At 37.9% G+C, this 21,468-nt stretch overlaps 1 protein-coding gene across 3 annotated transcripts in view; it reads left to right on the plus strand.

Annotated features, from left to right (window-relative positions):
- Positions 1–21,468, plus strand: part of ACSS3 (acyl-CoA synthetase short chain family member 3) — a 159,918-nt gene that overhangs the window by 129,558 nt on the left and 8,892 nt on the right. For all 3 annotated transcript variants that reach the window (XM_045187309.3, XM_045187310.3, XM_024579713.4), the window contains 2 exons: positions 4,045–4,126; positions 6,329–6,451. In XM_045187309.3, coding sequence (XP_045043244.2) covers positions 4,045–4,126; positions 6,329–6,451 — 205 coding nt within the window. The remainder of the gene's footprint in view (positions 1–4,044; positions 4,127–6,328; positions 6,452–21,468) is intronic.

The raw sequence follows: 21,468 nt of genomic DNA on the forward strand, positions 1-21,468 counted from the left end.
TCAGTCATGGGAGGAGGAAGGACCATGTTCATCGACCCTCAAGTACCACATTTTTTCTGATTATCAGGCATCTTATTTGAAAAATAGAGATTGCAAATGTTTCCAACTTCTGGGAAGTGTAAGATATCCTCTTTCTTGCCAGTAACACTTGTACTGGAAAATGTTAAAGTCTTGGTCCCATGTATACTCACTGAATTAAGTGCACACTAAACCACCAGGCAACCCAGGTGATGTGCAGTACACGAAGTACTAACTCATTTGCATAATTATCGCACATTCTGAAGTATTTCCATGTACTGAGAGGTGGCAGTGTGTGGATGCTGGTGGACTAAAATCTTGAAGTTGGGGTAGATAAAATGAAAGAGGTGCTTGTTTAACAGTGTGTCCTTCTATATGCATAGTTCTTTTTAAAAATATTTTTGTTATTTATTTATTTAATTACTTTATTGTTGTTCAGCTACAGTTGTCTGCATTTGTCCCCACCATTCCACCCCACCCGAGACAAACCCACCTCCCTCCCTTACGTCCACCCTCCCCCTTGGTTTTGTCCATGTGTCCTTTATAGTAGTTCCTGAAAACCCTTCTCCCCACTGTCCCCTCCTGCCTCCCCTCTGGCTATTGTTAGATTGTTCTTAATTTCAATGTATCTGGTTATATACATATAATTATTAATATGGGCAATGTTACATGTTTAAGGATTTGGATCAGAATTTCTGTGTATCAGCAACAGGTGGAACTAAAGGTTAAACCTGACCTCCACTCTGATTTGCCCCACTACTCTCTGTTGTCCCCAATCCAGTCTGAATGTCAGTTGCCATTCATTATCACAATTACTTTTTATTTTTCTTATTGTAGGGAGATTCTTTCTTATATCCATGTGTCTATTAAAAACAAATGTCACCAAGGAAGACAGAAAGGACTATATATCATGATATATTTCTTGGGAACAACTGAGGAATATTTATCATTTAATGTGCAAGCAGAATGCATCTCCATCAAGTTTATTGCTGCTTACATATAGTTGACCTCACTTGTTAATGATGTTTCTTTTGGTCCACATTGGATTTTGATTGGTCACCTTGTAACAGAGGAAACTGGGGCTTGGTCACGTGGTGCCTTGACACATGACCCAACAGTTACTGTTGAAGGAAACTGGTTTTTATTAACAGGATTCCAACCTGGGGGTGCTGAGGGCACTCCTGCTCAGAGCCCTGTTTTCCATAAATCTAGTATTTCTCTTGCTTCCCAAAAGGCCATAAGCCAAAGCCATGCCCAGAAAGTCCCCATATCCTTATCTGTCCATCAGCCAGTCACACAAACAGATCTCCATGCTCTCTGGAATGCACACTTGTGGGTTTCAGAGTCCCCATCCTCTTGCAGCAGCTCTCTCCCTCAGGGTCTGGGTACGCTATTCTCAGCCTCCATGCAGTAGCTCAGGAAGACATGTGCCGTGTTACGCTGGGTCATGGTGGGGTCCAGGGAGGCACAGTCCCAAGAGAGTGACTTCTCTGTACATCCTTCAGAGAAGCAGAAGTCTATAGCTCAGTGCTCTCAGTCACAGTTCAGCTCCAAGCATCTCTCACAAGTCTGCTTGGTTAAGCAGTTCCCCTCAGGGACCCATCAGCTCTGCCATGGTCTGCTTCTTCTACTCCAGACCTCATGGCTTCTCCCTTACACACCAGACCTCATGGCTGACTGCCATCTACACCCTTTCAGCCTGCATGACTTCTTTTTCCTTTTCTCTCAGCCCGCCCTTATTTTAAGTGATCACGCAGAATTTCCTATGTGACCTCATATCCGGCCCCTCCTATGATGTGCCAATTTTGCCAGTTCCCATGTATGTTTTACCTTCTTACGCCTGCCATCTTCTAGTCAGGGCAAGAGTTCCGCATGACGCAGGGTCATCCACCTCCTCTGGCTATAGGCTCTCAAAGTCACAAGTCATAGGCTCTCCAAGTCACACACACCTTTGGCCCTGGGAGGCAGCCCTCTTCATTCAAGAAAGGCACAGCTCTTAATTTGCCATGTTATGCCAAGAATCTTGTATCATTGACCCCTCTCCCCCCAACCAAGGTTTGTGTGGGTTTTCTTTTATTTTCAGGGGACCCTCACTCTACACCCCATTGCAATCTCTTATGTCCTCTTCCTCCTTTATCCTCAGCACCCTAAACATGTTGCTAATAAATTAAAATGATTTTAGTGGTTGCCATGTTCCTATTTTAATTTCATGTTTAATAATCAATGACTTTACACTGGTTTATAAAATATTAACAATTAAACCCATGAAGTGAAATTATTTACATGGTGAGTCAGAAGGATTAACATAACAAAGTTAAAAGGACCCGAGGGGATTCCTTGCTTCCTCCTGCTGCCTTCCTGCAGATTTCTTGGTGAACAATAATAGTAACAACTGCAGCCGCAGCAACATGGCAGCATCCCTGTAGTTTTTTTTAAGATATCAAAATGCTTTCCCATATGTTTTATGTAACTATATGAGGTTCAGAAATGCAAATGTATCATTCTTTTTTATCTTAAAATATTACAAAAAGAAGATCTAACAAGGAAGGCCCTACAGGGAGGCTGGCCATGGTGGAAACAGGACGTGCGGCCGGGCTGCTGATCCCACTTGCTAACCTTGTCACATTTTCTCCCAGACGGAAAGTGAAAATGGAATTCAGTGCTTCCCAGGTCTAATGCTGGCCTGGAGGGTCCGTGAAGTTGCCTCGTGCAGGCAATAGCCATGTCTGCTTTGTTTTCAGTTTTCTCAGCATCAGCACTGTGAAGTAACGCCTTTCCTTAGTATATTTGTTGTGTGAGTACAGGAGGTTAGGTTTTTGAAAATCCTTAAGTGTTACAATACCTAAACTTTCAAACTATAAAGCATCTGAAAGGTCTCTGTGTCCAGAAAACACGTTGGGTTATTTTTGTTATGTGGCACTTCCTACAAAGAATCATTGTAAGAATTTATTCATTTTTTTGTAGATAGTGTAATGCAGGAGCTCCAAACTGGGGAGCTACTTAAGTGTTTGTGTTATTCTGAAAAGACGCCCCCCCCAGCAGGTTAGCAGATGTACAGATGCCGTTTGTTACTCCCATTACCAGGGAGTGCAGCAATGGCGGCAGGTGTGAGAGAGACCACGCCTGCCTGCCGCCATTCAGTCTACCAGACCTTCAGTCTCAGGCTCATTGTAAGGGGTCCCAGACAAAGGCAGCACAGTCCAGGTTGCACAAACCTACGGGTGGCCCAGAGTTACATTATCTCCCTGTGTACAGGAAGCAAGAAGCAGTCACAAGACAGAAGCCACTCCCAAAAGGATATAAGGAGGGAGTTACAATCCAGTCCCAAAACAATACACATTTCCTCTGGCCAGGGGCCCCCTGGCCAGCCCTCATCATGGGTGGTGGAAGGGGCCATGTCTTGAGCTACCCCATAGATGAAAATATACAAGGAAATGGGTTAGAAAGAAGAGACATATACTACCTTCTATTTTGTTTATAGGAGTAAGAAATAACATAGGTCTGCGTGGTCGTGAAAAGATAGATTTGAAGAGGGAGCAGTGAGAGGGAATTCTCAGAGTGGGGAGGCACATTGATTGTGAAGATAAGATAGTCCACGGGCTATTTAATGGGAGCATTTAATTACACAGAAACGGGAAGTTGGTACCTTGATACTTAAAAAAAAAGGAATTGATTTGTCCATGGTAGAAGGATATTTCTCTTAAAAATTAATTCAGGGATGCATTTGGGTTCCTTTTTGCAGATGTTAAGTTTCTTTTTGAAAGCAGGACTGCTGCTAGTGACTATTCGAACACTAGTTTGTGTGTCTTGCATGCCCTTCTCAGAAACTGCAGTCGTCCCTTAGTGACTCTGCTGTGTAGGGGTCAACTACTTCAGCCTCAGTGAGGGGGGATCTATCCAGCAGATTTAGGGTTACATTTTCATTATGGGATTTGAACTGGAATTCTACTAGAAAGTTATTAGTTCTAATCATTCTGTATTTGTTACCACATCCATCATAATTCTAACCCTGTGTTTTTATATAAGGTTGCCATTACCACCTGGGGCTTTTTCAGGACTCTGGAAGAATCAGGAAGCATTCAAGCATTTATACTTTGAAAAATTTCCTGTAAGAATTTTATTATACTTTTTTTTAAACCTTCTTATATACTTCTCTATAGTTCTTGGCTATTGCATTGAGCAACTTGATCACAAAGCATCTTTTAAAGGTCATGTGGACCAGTTCCCAAATTTCCAGGATAATAATGTACAAACCACACAAACAAGTCATTTTTATAATTATTTTTATTAGTCTCTGGATATAAAATTTCTCAGTTTCTTTGTTCTAGTAGCTTTTTCTGGAATTTCACAGCGTCCAGTATTAGAAACATTTTTGTGAGGGTAAACTTTTCAGGACCTTCTATGTTGTTTCGTCCACGGGACTCCTTCGCAGACGGAGGCCCTGGCCGGAACATGCCTCCATGAAGACCCCTCCCCCTCCTGGGCTCCCGGTTATGTGAGAAAACTCACTGGGTTCATCAGAAGTTGTGATTTTCTGTCCCTATAGCTATTTTTGACCTACTTCCCTGAGTGTTCTCTGAGCTCTTATTTTAAAATCACAGTTTAAAGTACAGAAACAGGATAGAGACACTGTTCTCGACACTCAACATCCAGTCACCTGGATAACAGAAAGTGTCTTCCTAGTGTCTGTTTTATCATTCACCTGTTCACTCGTGCCATGGTCGTGTGCTTTGTGCTTACAACAGAACTCCGTTGATACTACTCAGCAGGGCCCCACCATCATCTTCTTGCTGTCTTTTCTGTGTCTTTCCTTGAGAGACACCTGGTCCCCATTAGTCCCTAGGGAAAAAGAATGATCAGAATTCCATTAAAAAGAAAAAGTGTGTTTGAGCATTTAGCATTCTATCTTTTTCATTTGTGAGTGAAAGACAGCTAACCTAATCAACTAGACAAATGACAAGAATTAAAATAGCTTCCTTTAGAAAGAGATCTCATAGTTAAATGATCTCAGTAGCCAAGATGAAACAAGCCCCTGGGGGACAGTGGCAGGGAAGATTTGTCAGTGTAGTTGACTTCAGTCAGCCCAATCTATCTGCTTGATGGGCCACCGTTAAATCATCAGAATATTGGTATGATTAATTGCGACCTGACAATGGCAAATAATATATGCATGTGGTTTTAACACGCTCACCTTTAACACTGAAAGTTTTTTCCATGTCCCAGTTTATGTTTAAGCTATAGGTAGTGAATCTGTACTCTGTCTTGTTCCTCTTACCTCAAAGCTCTCATTTAAGGGGTTAATAAGAGCACAGAAAGGTTGAGTTACTTGACCATAGCTTAGAAGTAACAGAGTTAGCATTTGAAGCCATACAGTCTGGCTCCAGAGTCCATGCTCTTGAGCTAATGCTCCAGATTGTCTCTCTAGTAGTAATTGCAAGAAGAATTGCAATGAGTGTTAATTATTGTGGGCTCATAATGTGCTCGTGTCTGCCCTCTTTATGCACACCATTTCATTTAATCTTCACAAAAGCCTTACAAGGCACAGTGTGCACACTGAGTGTTGAACACAAATAGTGACTCGTCAGGATTTGTCTCAAAGCCCATGCTCACAAGACATAGGTGTCAAGGTAACTCAGAGGTCTTAGGGAAGTAATATTTCTTTCTTTCTACTTATTCTTCTTGATTCTTCATTCTGTTGTGACTTGTGTACCAATGAAGATGTGCTACTCCTTTGAGTTGATTAAAATTTTAATTTCATGCTTAATACCTATGTTTCCCTGAAGCTTGAGTTTAATCCAAATCCATGTTAATAAACTGTGCTCTATTTTGCAATTATTCATAGAGATCTTTAAAGTTTTTAAATATTAACACAATTAAAGAATAAATCTACCAAAAAATTTCTTTGAAATACCAAATTATATTGGAAATATTGGAGCTATTACTTTTCAATTAAAAAAAGAAATTAGGTTCATAAACTTTACAACTCCAAGTTCAAAAGCTTTACTCAAATATGTATATACACAGATATATATATATATACACATATATATATACATATGTGTATATATATATATATACACATGTATATACATATATACATTATATATAAATTTATTCCTGGTTATAGAGGAGTCAATAGTTTCTAGTAAGCTTTCAAAATCAAAAGTAATTTAATTCCATAGGCTAGCTATTAAAAAGTCAAATTCATACAGTACATTTATTTCTATGACATTTTATATTGTACCAAGCTTAAAATGATTGCATTACCTAATAGTACATGCTAATAGACATTACATATTCTTATTTACAGGGATATTATGACACCATGGATGCTGGCTACATGGATGAAGAAGGCTACTTATATGTTATGTCTCGAGTTGATGACGTGATAAATGTTGCAGGTCACAGGATTTCCGCAGGTGCCATTGAAGAGGTATCGATGAATATTGGCCTTCTGTTCTTGATAACGCTTAGGAACAGAGCTGAGCTGATGGCAGTATTGAGGTTAAATCATTCAACCAGGAAAATCGCTACACTGTTCATTCGAAGCGGAGGCTAGGTTACTCAAGTATCTCACCTCACTTCCTCTCTTGTCTGCTCTCCACACACTCCCCCGTTCCCGTCTGGGTGATAGTACAGAATTTTAAGCACTTACATTTGTATATTTTTTTAATAGGACAGTATATATGTTTGCTTCTGGGTACTTGCTACTTGATTGCTTCTAGCTTCTTGATTTGTTCCTACTTGATAACCAGATTTGCACATTGTCTTTAAGTGGTGTAAATTTAAACATTTTATTGTACTCTTAAATCCTGAGAATTTTCTGCCATCATACATTATACAAAGTCCCCAGAAGAGTTTTTTAAAACACCTTTCACCTTTACATAGAGTAAAATCTACTTTTTTCGCTGTACAGTACTGAGTTTTTTATTTGTATAGATTCTTGTAACCATCACTACATACAGGATACAGAAAAAGTTCAACACTGGCAAAGAATTTCTGCCCTGGCTGGTGTGACTCAGTGGTTGAGCGCCAGCCTGTGAAACAGGGTTGCTGGTTTGATTCCCAGTCTAGGGCACATGCCTGGAGTGCAAGCCAGGCCCCCGGTAGGGGGTGCACAAGAGACAACCGCATATTGATGTTTCTCTCCCTGTCTTCTCTCTCCCTTCCCCTCTCTCAAAATAAATACATAAAATCTTAAAAACAAAAAAAAGAATTTCCTCATAATGTCATCTTTGTATCTGACTCTTTATATCCCTAACCCTTGGTAACGACTGAATTTTCTCTGTTCCTTTTCCATGCCTTCTCTAGAATATCATATAAAGAAATAATATAGCATGTAACTTTTGGAGAATGGCTTATTTCATTTAATAAAATATATTTGAGGTCCATCCAAGTAGCTGTGCTTATCAATAATCGGTCCTTTCATACTGCTGTTCAGTAATCCATTGTGTGGATGCGCTAACCAGTTTATGTAACTCTTCAGCCATTAATGGATTCTTGGATTGCTTCTAGTATGAGGCATTTATAAATAATGCTGGTATATATGTTCAAATACAATTTTTATGCAAAAAATTACTTTTTATTTCTCTACAATAAATAGCTGTAGTTAGTTTACTGGGTTATATGGTAAGTGTATGTTTAAGTTTATAAGAAACTGCCATATTCTTTTCCAGAGTTGCCATTCCATTTTACATTTTACTGCTAGGGTTCCTATTTCTTTCCATGGTTATAAGCACTTGGAATTGTCATTATTTTTTATTTTTGCTATTTTAATAGATATGTAATGGTATCTCTGTGCTTTTATTTTCCTTGTCTGTAATGACTAACATGTTGGACATCTTTGTATATGCTTATTTGCCATCCATGTATCTTTTTTGATAAAATATTTGTCAAAATTTTCTGCCCATTTTTAAAAATTGGGTTATTTTCTTATTGTTCAATTTTGAGGGTTCTTTAGATATTCTGGATATAAGTCCTTTATCTGATATAAGATGTGCAAATATTTTCTTCCAGTCTGTGATTGGTCTTTTTATTCTTTTAAAAGTGTTCTTAACAGAGCAAAACGTGTCTTTGATATTGATATGGTCTAATTTATCAATTTTTTCTTTTATAGGTTATGATTTCGGTGTTGTATGTAAGAATTATTTCCAAACCCAATGTCATAAATATTTTCTTCTTTGTTTTCATCTGAGTTGTATAGTTTTCCTTTTTACACTTAGTTTTATTGATTTACATTTTATGTTAGTTTACATTTATGTTTTGGGGTTTTTTTTTAATATATGATGCCAGATGTAGATGGAAGATTTTTTTAAATAAGGATGCTAGTTATTCCAACCATCATTTGTTGCAAACACTGGCCTTTCTGCATTGCATTACCTTCGCACCTTTGTCAAAAATCAGCTGAAGACATTTAAGTGGATCTGTATTTAGAGTGCCTCTTCTGTTTCATTGATTTAGGTGTTCATCTTTATGGTCAATACTGTTCTTTCTTTTTCTTTTTTTAATTTAATCTTTATTGTATTTTTTCCATTATCATTTAGTTCCCTTATACCCCCCCCAACAATCCCCACACTGTTGTCCATGTCTATTAGTCCTTTCTCCTTATTGCTCAATTCCTCCACCCCCTCAACTAGCCCCCCACTAGTTGTCATCTGCTCTCCATCTATGAGTGTGTCCCCATGTTCCTTGTTAGTTCAGTTTGTTCATTAGATTCCACATCTTAGTTAAATCATGTGGTATTTGTCTTTCTCTGACTGGCCTATTTCACATAGCATAATGTTCTCCAGGTCCATCCATACTGTTGCTACAGGTAAAATTTTCTTTTCTTTTCTTTTTTTTTTTTTACCACCGAGTAGTATTTCATTGTATAAAGGTTCCATAATTGTTTTATTCACTCATCTACTAATGGGCAGTTGGGTTACTTCCATATGTTGGCAATTGTAAATAACACTGCAATGAACATAGGGGTGCTTATGTTCTTTTGAATTAGTGTTTTGGGTTCCTTCAGATATATTCACAGAAATGGGATTGCTGGGTCAAAAGGCAGATCCATTTTTAATTTTTTGAGGTATCTCCATACTGCTTTCCACAGTGGCTGCACCAATCTGCATTCCCACCAACAGTGCAAAGGGTTCCCCTTTCTCCACATCCTTGCCAGCACTTGTGTGTTGAGGTAGCCATTCTGAGATGGCTCACAGATGTTCACAGATGAGATGTTCAGGTGTGAGAGGACATCTCATTATAGTTTTAATTTGCATGTCTCTAATGATTAGTGACTTAGTGACAAGCATCTTTTTATATATCTACTGGCCATCTCTCCTCTTTGGAGAGGTGTCTATTCAGGTCCTTTGCACATGTGTTAATTGGGTTGTTTGGGGTTATTTTTAGCACTGAGTTTTGTAAGTTGTTTGTAAATTTTGGATATTAACCCCTAAATTTTGGATATTATCACATATATATCGGCAAATATGTTCTCTCATTCTGTGGGTTGTCTTTTTATTTTGTTGATGACTTCCTTTGCTGTGCAAAAATCTTTACTTTGATATAGTCCCATTTGTTTATTTTTTCTTCTTTTTCCCTTGTCTGGGGAGTTACATTAGATGAAATACTGCTGTGAGCAATGTTCAAGATTTTGCTGCCTATGTTTTCTTCTAGTATTTTTATGGTTTCAGATCTAACATTTAAGTCTTTGATTTATTTTGAATTTATTCTTGTGTGTGGTGTAAGAAGGTGGTGTAGTTTAATTTTTCAGTATATACCTGTCCAATTTTCCCAACACCATTTATTGAATAAACTATTTTCAGCCGATTGTATGTGCTTGCTTCTTCTGTCAAATATTCTTGGTTATAATGGTATGGGTTTATTTCTGGGCTCTCTATTCTGTCCCATTGATCTATGTGTCTGTTTTTATGCCAGTACCATGCTGTTTTGATTACTATGACCTTATAGTATTGTTGCATATCAGGTAGTGTGATTCCTTGAACTTTGTACTTTTTTCTCAGGATCTCTGTTGCTATGTGGGGCCTTTTGAGGTTCCATATCAATTTTTGAAATATTGTTCTAGTTCTGTGAGACACATAATTGGAATCTTGATAGGGATTTCATTGAATCTATATATTTTTTTTGTAGTATGGACATTTGAATTCTTCCTATCCATGAACATGGCATGTGCTTCCAACTATTTGTATATGCTTCTATTTCTTTCTTCAATGTCTTATTAATCTTCCCAGTACAGGTCTTTTACCTCCTTAGTTATGTTTATTCCTAGGTATTTTATTCCTTTTGAAGCAATTGTGAGTGGGATTGTTTTATTCATTTCTGTTTCTTTTAGTTCATTATTGATATATAAAAAATGCAACTGATTTCTGGATATTAACTTTATATCTTGTGCTTTGATGAATACATTTATCAGTGCTGGTTTTTTCTTGGTGGAATCTTTGGGGTTTTCTATGTACAGTATCATGTCACCTGCAAATAATGACAATTTTACCTCTTCCTTTCCAATTTGGATGCCTTTTATTTCTTCTTCTTGTCTGATTGCTGTGGCTAGGCCTTCCACATTGAATAAGAGAGGTGAAAGAGGCCATCCCTGTATTGTTCCTGATCTTAGGGAGAATGCTTATAGTTTTTGCCCATTGAGTATGATGTTGCCTGCAGGTTTGTCATATATGACCTTTATTATGTTTAGGTATGTTCCCTCTAATCCTACTTTGCTGAGTTTATAAATTCATGCTCGATTTTATGAAATGCTTGTTCTGCATCTATTGATATGATTATGTGGTTTCTATCCTTCATTTTGTTTATGTGGTGAATCATACTGCAAATGTACCAACCTTGCATTCCCAGAATAAATCCCACCTGATCATGGTGCATGGTCTTTTTGATGCATTTCTGTATTCACTTTGCTGATATTTTGTTGAGGATGTTAGCATCTATGTTCATCACAGATATTGGCCTATAATTTTCTTTCTTTGTAGTATCTTTACCTGGTTTTGAAATTAGACTAATGCTAGCTTTGTAAAATGAGTTTGGGAGACTTCCCTTCTCTTGAATTTTATGAAATAGTTTGAGGAGCAGAGGTGTTATTCCTTCTCGGAATGTTTTGTAAACTTCACCGGTGAAGCAATCTGGTCCAGGACTTTTGTTTGCCGGGAGTTTTTTCATCACTGCTTCAGTCTCACTAGTTTTAATATGCCTATTCAAGTTCTCTAATTCTTCCCAATTTAGTTTTGGAAGATTGTACATTTCAAGGAATTTATCCATTTCGTCCATGTTGCTTAGTTCATTGACATATAGTTGTTCATAATATTTTCTTACAATCCCTTGCATTTCTTTGGTGTCAGTTGTTATTTTTCCTCTTTCATTTCTGATTTTATTTATTCGTGTCTTTCTATTCTTGATGAGTCTGGGTAGAGATTTGAAGGTTTGTCAATCTTGTTTATCTTTTCAGAGAACCAGCTCTTGGACTCACTGATTTTTACATCCTTTTCGGGGGGGGGGGGGGGGCTTATTTTGTTTATTTCTGCTCTGATCTTTATTGTTTCCTTCATTCTACTCACTGTGGGTTGTTATTCTTTTTCAAGTTCCTTTAAGTGTAAACTTAGATGGTTTATTTGAACTTTTTTTTTTTTTTGAGATTGGCCTGTAATGCTATGAATTTCCCTCTTAGGATTGCTTTCCCAGTGTCCCACAGATTTTTGATTCTTGTGTCCTCACTTTCATTTGTCTCAAGGTATCTTTTGATTTCTCACTTGATCTCATTGTTGACCCATTCATTGTTTATTAGCATGTTATTTAGCTTTCATGCCTTTGCATGTTTTTCAGTGTTCTTCTTATGATTGATTTCTACTTTCATAGCATTGTGGTCAGAGAAGATGCTTGATATGATTTCAATCTTAAATTTATTGAGATTTGTTTCATGTCTAAAATGTGATCTTTCCTAGAAAATGTTTCATGTGCATTTGAAAAATATGCATATTCTCCTGCTTTGGGGTGAAATACTCTGAAAATGTCAATTAAATCCATTTGATCTGGTGTGTTGCTTAAGGCTGCTGTCTCCTTGTTGATTTTCTGCCTGGAAGATCTATCCATTGAAGTCGATGGGGTGTTAAAATCCCTGGCTATGATTGTATTTCTGCCTATCTCTCCTTTTATATCCATTAAGATTTGCTTTACATATTTAGGCTCCTGTTTTCACTAGGGTTATATCCTCTTGTTCGATTGTTCTGTTTATCATTATGTAGTGCCCTTCTTTATCTCTTACTACAGGTTTGGTTTTAAAGTCCATTTTGTGAGATATAAGTACTGCTAACCCAGGCTTTTATTCCTTCCATTTGCATGAAATATCTTTTTCCATCCCTTTTCATTTGTGTGTATCTTTTGATCTGAGGTGGGTCTCTTGGAGGCAGCATATATACGAATCTTATTTTCTTATCCATTCAGCTACCCTGTGTCTTTTGGTTGGATCACTTAAACCATTTACATTTAAGATAATTATTGATAGATAAATATTTAGTACCATTTTATTGTTGCAGTATTTTCCTCTGTTTTTTTTTTTTTCCTTTCTTTCTCTTGTTCTTCTTCTCCCAAGCAAGTCCTTTAACATTTGTTGCAGTACTGGTTTAGTGTCAACAAACTCCTTTAGCTTTTTCTTATCTGGGGAACTCCTTATTTCTCCTTCAATTTTAAGTGATAGCCTTGCTGGTAAAGTAGCCTTGGTTGTAGGTCCTTGCTTTTCATCACCTTGAATATTTCATGCCACTCCCTTTTAGCCTAAATGTTTCTATTTTCAGTATAATTGGTGTTCCCTTCTAGGCAACTACCTGCTTTTCTCTTGCATTTAGGATTCTCTCCTTGTCTTTAAGCCTTGTCGTTTTAAGTATTTTGTGTCTCAGTGTAGGTGTCTTTGGGTCCAACTATTTTAACATTCTCTGAACTTCCTGGATTTATGTGACCTTCTCATTCACCAGATTAGGGAAGTTTTCAGTCATTATTTCTTCAAGTAGATTCTCTATCCCTTGCTCTCTCTCTTCTCCTTCTAGTGTTCTCATGATGTGGGTGTTGGTACACTTCATGTTGTCCAAAATGTTTTTTAAGCTCTCCTCATTTTTAAAAATTCTTATTCTATTTGCTGCTCTGTCTTGGTGGGTTTTTTTTATGTTGTCTTCCAAATCATTGATACGATCCTCCGCTTCATCTAACCTACTGTTTATCCCTTCCAGTGTATTATTTATTTCAGATGTTGCATTCTTTATTTCTGACTGGTCCTTTTTTATGCCATGTCTTTTTTCATGCTGTTGAGTATCTTTATAATCATTATTGTAAACACTCCAACTGATAAATTGCTAGCCTCCATTTTATCTAGTTTTTCTTCCGGAGAATTCTCTTGTTCTTTCATTTTAAGACTGTTCCTTTGTCTTCCAATTTTTGTTACTTCTTTGTATTTTCTGCCTTGGTTGTTAAAATAATCAATGATATAGCCTTAAGCTGTAGTGTACAGCAGGGTTTAAACACCACAAGGTGGAGCAGAGTAATTCCTGTGGGTGGGGCTATTGCTTTGCAGGCTGATGCCTTTTGGAGGGGAGTGCTCTGCCTTAGAAAGATGGCTTCTGCAGTATGGGGAATGTCACAGTACAGGGATCCTGGCAGCTGTTCTTCAGTTCTTTCCCCAAAGCCACCAACCCCAGACTCTCCTCAAGCATCTGTAGTCCACTCTGCCCTCCCTTTGCCAGAGCCCAGGGTAAATGGCTGAGAATGAAATTGTGTGTGTTGCCCCTTTAAGAAGCTCTGTGCATCTCCAGCCATCTCTCCCTGGCAGACAGAAACCCTGCTGCTTTTCACAGCTGAATGCTATCTGAGTTTCTTTCTGGTTCTGGTGCTGTAGCTTGGGAAGCCCAGCTTGGGGTTTAGACCCCACACTTCTAAGGGGCAACCCCCTGTTCACTGAAATATCCCTCTGGAACTTCAGCTGTCACTTGTGGGAGCCCAGCCAGGCCTCTTGCATCTCTTCCTCACTTCCTACCAGTGTCATTGTAGTGAAGTGGTGTTTTCTGTCTCTCCTTGGTTATAAGGTTTCTCTCCAGCTAGTGTTTAGTAGGTTATTCAGGATGATTTCTCTACACTTCAGTTGTAATTCCAGATTGGTCCTGGGAGGAAGTTAGTGTACCTTCCACTTACTCCTCCGCCATCTTGGGGGGAGTCAAGGCTATTCTTTCTTGATACAGTAGCTTTATAGGATGTCTTATAGTTGAATAGTGTCCATATTTGCTTTTTTTCGCAAATATTTTGGGTATTCTTTTTTAGTTTTTTATATATTTTTTAGAATGAGCTTTTGATTGTTACAATGATTTTAGCATGGATTTTGATGGGATTATGTAAATCTATATAGATTTTTATGGCAAAAATTGTTGTTATTTGAACTGTACTGAATTATGCAACTCATAAGCTTTGTATGTCTCTCCATTTATTTAGGTCCTTTTGATATGTTTTGTCAACATTTTGTACTTTTTAGTTATAGATTCTGATCATATTAATTAGGTTTATACCTAAGTATTTAATATTTTTAGCTATTATAAATGGATTTAAAATTTGGGTGTTTCAAATTTTCATAGCTAATCAATAGAAATACTGTAGACTTTAATAAACTGATATGTATTCTGTGATTTTATTAAACTCATTAGTTTTAGGGTTTTTTGTTTGTAATTTATTTTAATAGATTCCATGATATGTCCTATGTAGACAATAATGTTTGCTAATAGAGATAGTTTTAATGTTTTCTTTCCAATATAAATGTCTTTTTTTTCCCTTGCCTTCTTGAAAAGGCTAGAAGTTCAGTATGATATTAAATAAGATAACTTGCTCATTATCTTAGTGTAAAAGACTTTACTATCTTAACGTTAAGAATGAAGCACACTATAGGTGTTTCTGTAAGTGATGTTTATCAAGTGAGGAAGTTTAGTTCTATTACTAACTTGCTGACTTTTTTTTTAAAAATCTTAATTGAATGTAAAATTTGTTAAATGCTTTTTATGGGTCTATTGATATGATTGTGTGACTTTTATTTTTAAGCCTGTTAACATGATGAATTATATTAATTCATTTTCAACTGTTGAGTCAGTCTTTCTTGCTGGGATAAACCTCACTTGGTTGCAATTCCTTATTGTTTTTGTATATTGATTTTTTTTTAAATGGCAATTTTTCTTATTCTAAAGTCAGCTTTGTATGGTAATTATATAGCAATTCTTTTATGGATAATCCATGTTTTAGGAAAATGTTCAATATCTACTAATATCTTTTTCCATTCATTCATTTTTAGTCTGTCTGGATATTATGCTTCCTGTGAATTTTCTGTACATAGGAAATAGTTGGGTCTTGTTTTTATTTTCATCCAATTTAACAATTTCTGTCTTTTACCTGGTGTTTTTAGATCATTTACATTTAAATTAATTATTAATATACTTATATTTGTCTACTAGTTTATTAGATTTGTTTCTTTTCTCTTTTTTATTCTTCCCCATATTATCTTTTCTTTTAAGGCATTTGGTTCTTTTTGTAACTTCTGTTTTTTTTTTTTCTGAGAAATTCTGTTTCTGCTTATTGTAAAAGTGTTTGCCTATACTTTCTGGGACATTGATTACTTTTATCTTGAATGTGCAAAAATGTGTGAAAGACAGATTTCTTAATAATAATTGTGCCATCACCCTCTTACCCCGGGTCTTACTCCTAGGTGATGCATGAGAGCCTACAGGAAACTCCCCTACATTAGTAGCCAGACCCTCCATAGATGAGAAACAAGGAAAATGATTTTTCTCTGCTAATAAAGAGGAAGGAGGCAGCTATCTTTCACCCCTAATGAAAGAGTCTCCTTGGAAACCTGATTGCCTGAATCCAAACTTCAGCTCTTTGATATGTAAATAAAATCTCTCCAGGAGCCAGATAACCCCACCTGTTCAAATTTTACAACCTAGAAATGTTTCCAAAGTCTGAGGCTTTATCTTTTTGACTTATGATACCCAAGAAAGTGGTGAGCCAGTCTCCTTGGCACGTTGGGAGTTTAACCTAGGGATCTACTCTAGGCTGTAATCACTTGGCCCTCCCAGGGAAACTAGAAAAGTTGTATTATCTTGTTAGAGCAGAGCAATTAACTAGACAAATAACTATATCTCTAATTCTGATGGTATTTGAAAATTCTGAGGAAGCTAGGACTTTTTACGGGAGAAAATCAGGAATGTTTTATTTCTCCATAGTTGGAATAGCTGTGTTAAAATATTTGTCTGGAGATTCTAATATTTTGGTCATCTTGGGTTTGCATCTGTTGATTGATTGTCTTTTTTCCTAACTAGTATTTAGTTTTTCCTCACTTTTTAAATGATCAGTGATTTTATATTTTATCCTGGATATTTTGAATATTACATTATGAGATTCTGGATTCTGTTTAAACCATCTGAATTTGTGTTCTTACAATTTTTTATTTTAGCATGTGGTCAACTCAGTTAAGATCAGACCACATCTCCTCATCGTCTTTCCATGGACTTGTTTCAACGTTAGTTTAGTTTTCAGAGCTTTTCCAGCACTACTCTGGTTCATCTCACGTATGTCTCTCCCAAAGGCCAGTCTGAAACTCAGTTCAGAGCCTTCGCTGTGCTGATTCTGTTACTGAACTAAAGAGGTTTATTTGACTGAGCACTTCAAAGCCAAATCAAGTGTGAATAGGAATTTGCAGCCAAGAAAGTAAAGGTTTATTTTAAGGCAATGATGCCACATTCAGAGTCCCAGGTAAGCCCTTGCTAAAAGACCTGGCTCCCTGATGGCTTCCATGAGATGGGTTATGTAGGGGAAAACTGTTAATCATGGTGACAAAGGGAGTTAGGGTCGTGGTCAGGGCCAGGGTCTCTACTTTCTGGTTGGTGCAAGGGTAGGGGTAGTTGATCATTATGCACCTGGTCCTCATATCAGTCTTGGTGCCACCTCATCTAATTTTGGAAGGATCTGGTCATTCCACTTTCTGGGTTTGGAGCTGAATCACAACTGAGGCCTAGATATTCTCTTCTGTTTAATTTAAATTTTATCTTATTTTTTCCATATTTTAAATGTTATTGTATTTTTCCATGACCATTAGTCTCCTTAGACCTCCTCTCCCTCTATAATCACCACACTGTTGTTCACATCATGAGTCCTTTTTCCTTTTTGCTCAATCCTTTCACCCCTAACATTTACCCCCACCCCTCAGCAGTCAACCTGCCCTCTGTCTATGAGTCTGTCCCCATTTTCCTTGTTGGTTCAGTTTGTTCATTAGATTCTCCATGTGAGTGAAATCATATGGTATTTGTCTTTCTCTGACTGGCTTATTTCAGTTATTATAATGTTCTCCAGTTCCATCAAGTCTGTTGCAAAGGGTAAAATTTCTCTTTTTTTATGGCCAAGTAGTATTTCATTGTGTAAATGTCCCATAATTGTTTTATCCACTCATCTACTGATGGACATGTGGGCTGCTTGCACTAAAAAGTTTTTGTACAGAAAAGGAAAACATCAACAAAATAAGAAGACAACTCACTGAATAGCAGCACATATTCACCCACACATCTGATAAGGGGTTAATATCCAAAATTTATAAAGAACTTGCAGAACTCAACACCAAAAATAAACAAAAACCCAATTAAAAAATGGGCAAAGGGCCTAAATAGACACTTCTCCAAAGAGGACATACAGATGGCCAATAGACATATGAAAAGATACTCAATGTCACTAATCATCAGAGAAATGCAAATTAAAGCCACAATGAGATACCAGCTCACAAATGTCAGAATGACTATCATCAATAAATCAACAAACAATAACTGCTGGTGAAGATGTGGGGAAAGGGAAATCCTTTCAAACTGATGGTGGGAATGCAGACTGGTGCAGCCACTGTAGAAAGCAGTATGGAGATACCTTAAATTAAAAATGGAACTGTCTTTTGTCCCAGCAATTCCACTTCTGGGCATATATCTGAAGGAACCCAAAACACTAATTCGAAAGAACATAAGCACCCCTATGTTCACTGCAGAGTTATTTATTTGGATGTTATCTTTAGTTTGATTGAAACTTTGTCTCTGTGGTAAATAGACCTGAGGCTTTGTTCCTAAGGTTGTTTAATGCTGATCAGGGCCTCACTGTCGGAGGGCATGATTAAAGTAGTGGTAGACCAGGGGTGAAATGCAGGTAAGTCAGCGTGCTGGCTGAGGCCAGTTTGAGTGAAAAGGAAAGGAGAAAAGGCCATATTAAAGAAATGAAGTTTTTGCTCCATTTTATGCTCCTGCCTCCTTTGTCAAATATTAATTGACTGTAAAGACTTGGGTTTATTTCTGGGCTCTCTGTTCTGTTCCATTGGTCTATATGCCTGTTTTTATGCCAGTACCAGGCTGTTTTGATTACAATGGCCTTGTAATACAGTTTGATATCAGGTATTTTGATCCCTCCTGCTTTGTTCTTCTTTCTCAAAATTGCTGCAGCTATTTGGGGTCATTTATGGTTCCATATAAATTTCTGAAATGTTTGTTCTATATCTGTGAAATATGTCATGGGTACTCTAATAGGGATTGCATTGAAAGGAGGCAGGAGCATAAAATGGAGCAAAAACAGCCTCTTCAACAGATGGTGTTGGGAGATCTGGACAGTTACATGCAAAAAAATGAAACTCGATCACCAACTTACGCCATACACGAAAATAAACTCAAGATGGATAAAAGACTTAAATATAAGTCGTAACACCATAAAAGTCCTCGAGGAAAACATTGGCAGGAAAATCTCAGACATTCCACGCAGCAACATCCTCACAGACATGTCCCCTAAAGCAAGGGACATAAAGGAAAGAATAAACAAATGGGACCTCATCAAAATAAAAAGCTTCTGCAAGGCTAAAGAAAACAGCACCAAATTACAAAGAGAACCAACAGGATGGGAAAACATATTTGCTAATGATACCTCAGACAAGGGCCTGATCTCCAAAATATATAAAGAACTTACACGACTGCACTCCAGGAAGGCAAACAACCCAATTAAAAAATGGGCAAAGGACTTGAACAGACACTTCTCCAAGGAAGACGTACAGAGGGCCCAGAGACATATGAAAAGATGCTCAGCATCACTAGCCATCAGAGAGATGCAAATTAAAGCCACAATGAGGTACCATCTCACACCAGTCAGAGTGGCCAACATAAACAAATCCACAAACAAATGTTGGAGAGGATGCGGAGAAAAGGGAACTCTAGTGCACTGTTGGTGGGAATGCAGACTGGTGAGGCCACTGTGGAAAACAGTATGGAATTTCCTCAGAAAACTAAAAATGGAACTGCCCTTTGACCCAGCAATTCCACTGCTGGGATTATACCCTAAGAACCCTGAAACACCAATCCAAAAGAACCTGTGCACCCCAATGTTCATAGCAGCACAATTTACAATAGCCAAGTACTGGAAGCAACCTAAGTGCCCACCAGCAAACGAGTGGATCCAAAAACTATGGTACCTTTACACAATGGAATTCTACGCAGCAGAGAGAAAGAAGGAGCTTTGCAATAGCATGGATGGAACTGGAGAGCATTATGCTAAGTGAAATAAGCCAGGCGGTGAGGGACAAATACCATATGATCTCACCTTTAACTGGAACATAAGCAATAGAAGAAAAAAGCAAACAAAATATAACCAGACACATTGAAGTTAAGAACAATCTAACAATAGCCAGGGGGGAGTGGGGTGGGGACAGTGGGAAGAGGGGATTACAGGAACTACTATAAAGGACACATGGACAAAATCAAGGGGGTGGGTAGAGGTGGGGGAGGGAGGTGGGTTCAGCTGGGGTGGGGTGGAGGGATGGGGAGAAAAGGCATACAACTGTAATTGAATAACAATAAAAAAAACGTTAAAAAAACAGAAATGAAGTTTCTGCGTGTTGATAGTTCTGGTTGGATTCATGCATAACCAAATTCAGATTAGGGGCAGGACTTCATACACAGGTATGCAGTACCCCCTTCTCTAGCTCCTGCCTCACAACCTGTTCCTTAGTTTTTAATCCCCAAGGCTCCTCTTTCTGCTCTTTTGGGAAGAGAGCACTAGGGCTTTAGTGCTCAGTCCTGCAAGGTCTACCTGTACAGTGTACCTGGGGAGAGAAAGGAACTCTGTCTCCTTGCTAGCACTCACCTGTAAATGGAGACAACAGGGATCCACTCTCAGGGAATGACGGCTGCTGGTGGGGAGGGCGAGTGGCACCACACGTTTCCAGGCTCTCTCCGTGTAGGATGTGGAGAGTCAGCAAGGACTGAAGGAAGTCCTGAAGGGAGGAAGCGGAGCACTGCTTCTTTACTGGTGTTTATCTGGAGTGGGAAGGACAAAAACAAAATACTGCTGTGACCCAATTCCTCTGCTTCTTTTTCCTGGACCTCTGGCTAGACCGTGTAAGCCTTTCTTGGGGCTTTTCTGTCTGTATTCGTGGGCAGTTCCACATTTTGGGTTACTCTAGCACCTGGGCCAGAATATTTTGGAGGCAAAACCAACCAACAAACAAACCAAAATAACAACAAAAATTTTAAAATCTCCAAACCAACCAACCAAAAAACCAACGAACCTACAAACAAAACAGAAGACTCACTATCGGGCTGTCCCTCGTGTTTTGACAGTTCTGACAGAATCCTCTGGTCTGTCATTTAGCCCAGAGTTTTTCATTGCAAATGTGGAAGTGATACGGTGGGGTGTATTTATTCCATCTTTTTCAGAACCAGACCCAGGATGGTTTACACAGAGTGGGGTAGACTGCATTTTAAATGAAAGCAAATATGTAAAGTGGTATGATTAAAAGTGCAGTCAAATCAGAATATGCAGAATCCAAGTTTAGTTCCCTTCCTCTTTTTTTCCATTTTTTTATTGTTCAAGTAGAGTTTTCTCCATTTTCACCCCACCACACCCCCAAAACATGCTCACCTTAGTTAAAGGACACACTTATCTTCAGACTAAATTTAACAGCTTGATACTTATTGTCATGTGGCTTTTTAGAAAATGACACTGAGATGTTATTTGAGTAAAAGGAAAGAAGTTTATAAAATGTTTTGAAGTACGTGACCTTTATGTGCAATCATATTATCTTGTTTTTAACTGACTCCGGAGCTTGTGATAAGCTGAAATTGAAATTTATGCTTCATGTATTGTAGTGTGTTGGGGTTCTGCTTGCATGGACTTTTAATTTGTTTGCTTGTAGGAGAGTGCTTCTAATATTTGCTTGCATTTCTGACAGACCCAGCTAATCAAAATAAGGAGGTTACATATGCACACACCTTAATATCAGTCAAAATTCTTCATTCTTCTATTTTTAGAATGAAAGGAGAAATATCAATCTCTTTAAATGTATACTGTACTTTAACATATTTCTGCTGACATTCTTATCCCAATTTGTATCAGCAAAGTGAGGCAGGCAAAACATAG

The sequence above is a fragment of the Desmodus rotundus genome, chromosome 3 (assembly GCF_022682495.2).
Source record: "Desmodus rotundus isolate HL8 chromosome 3, HLdesRot8A.1, whole genome shotgun sequence".
Taxonomy (NCBI): Eukaryota; Metazoa; Chordata; class Mammalia; order Chiroptera; family Phyllostomidae; genus Desmodus; species Desmodus rotundus.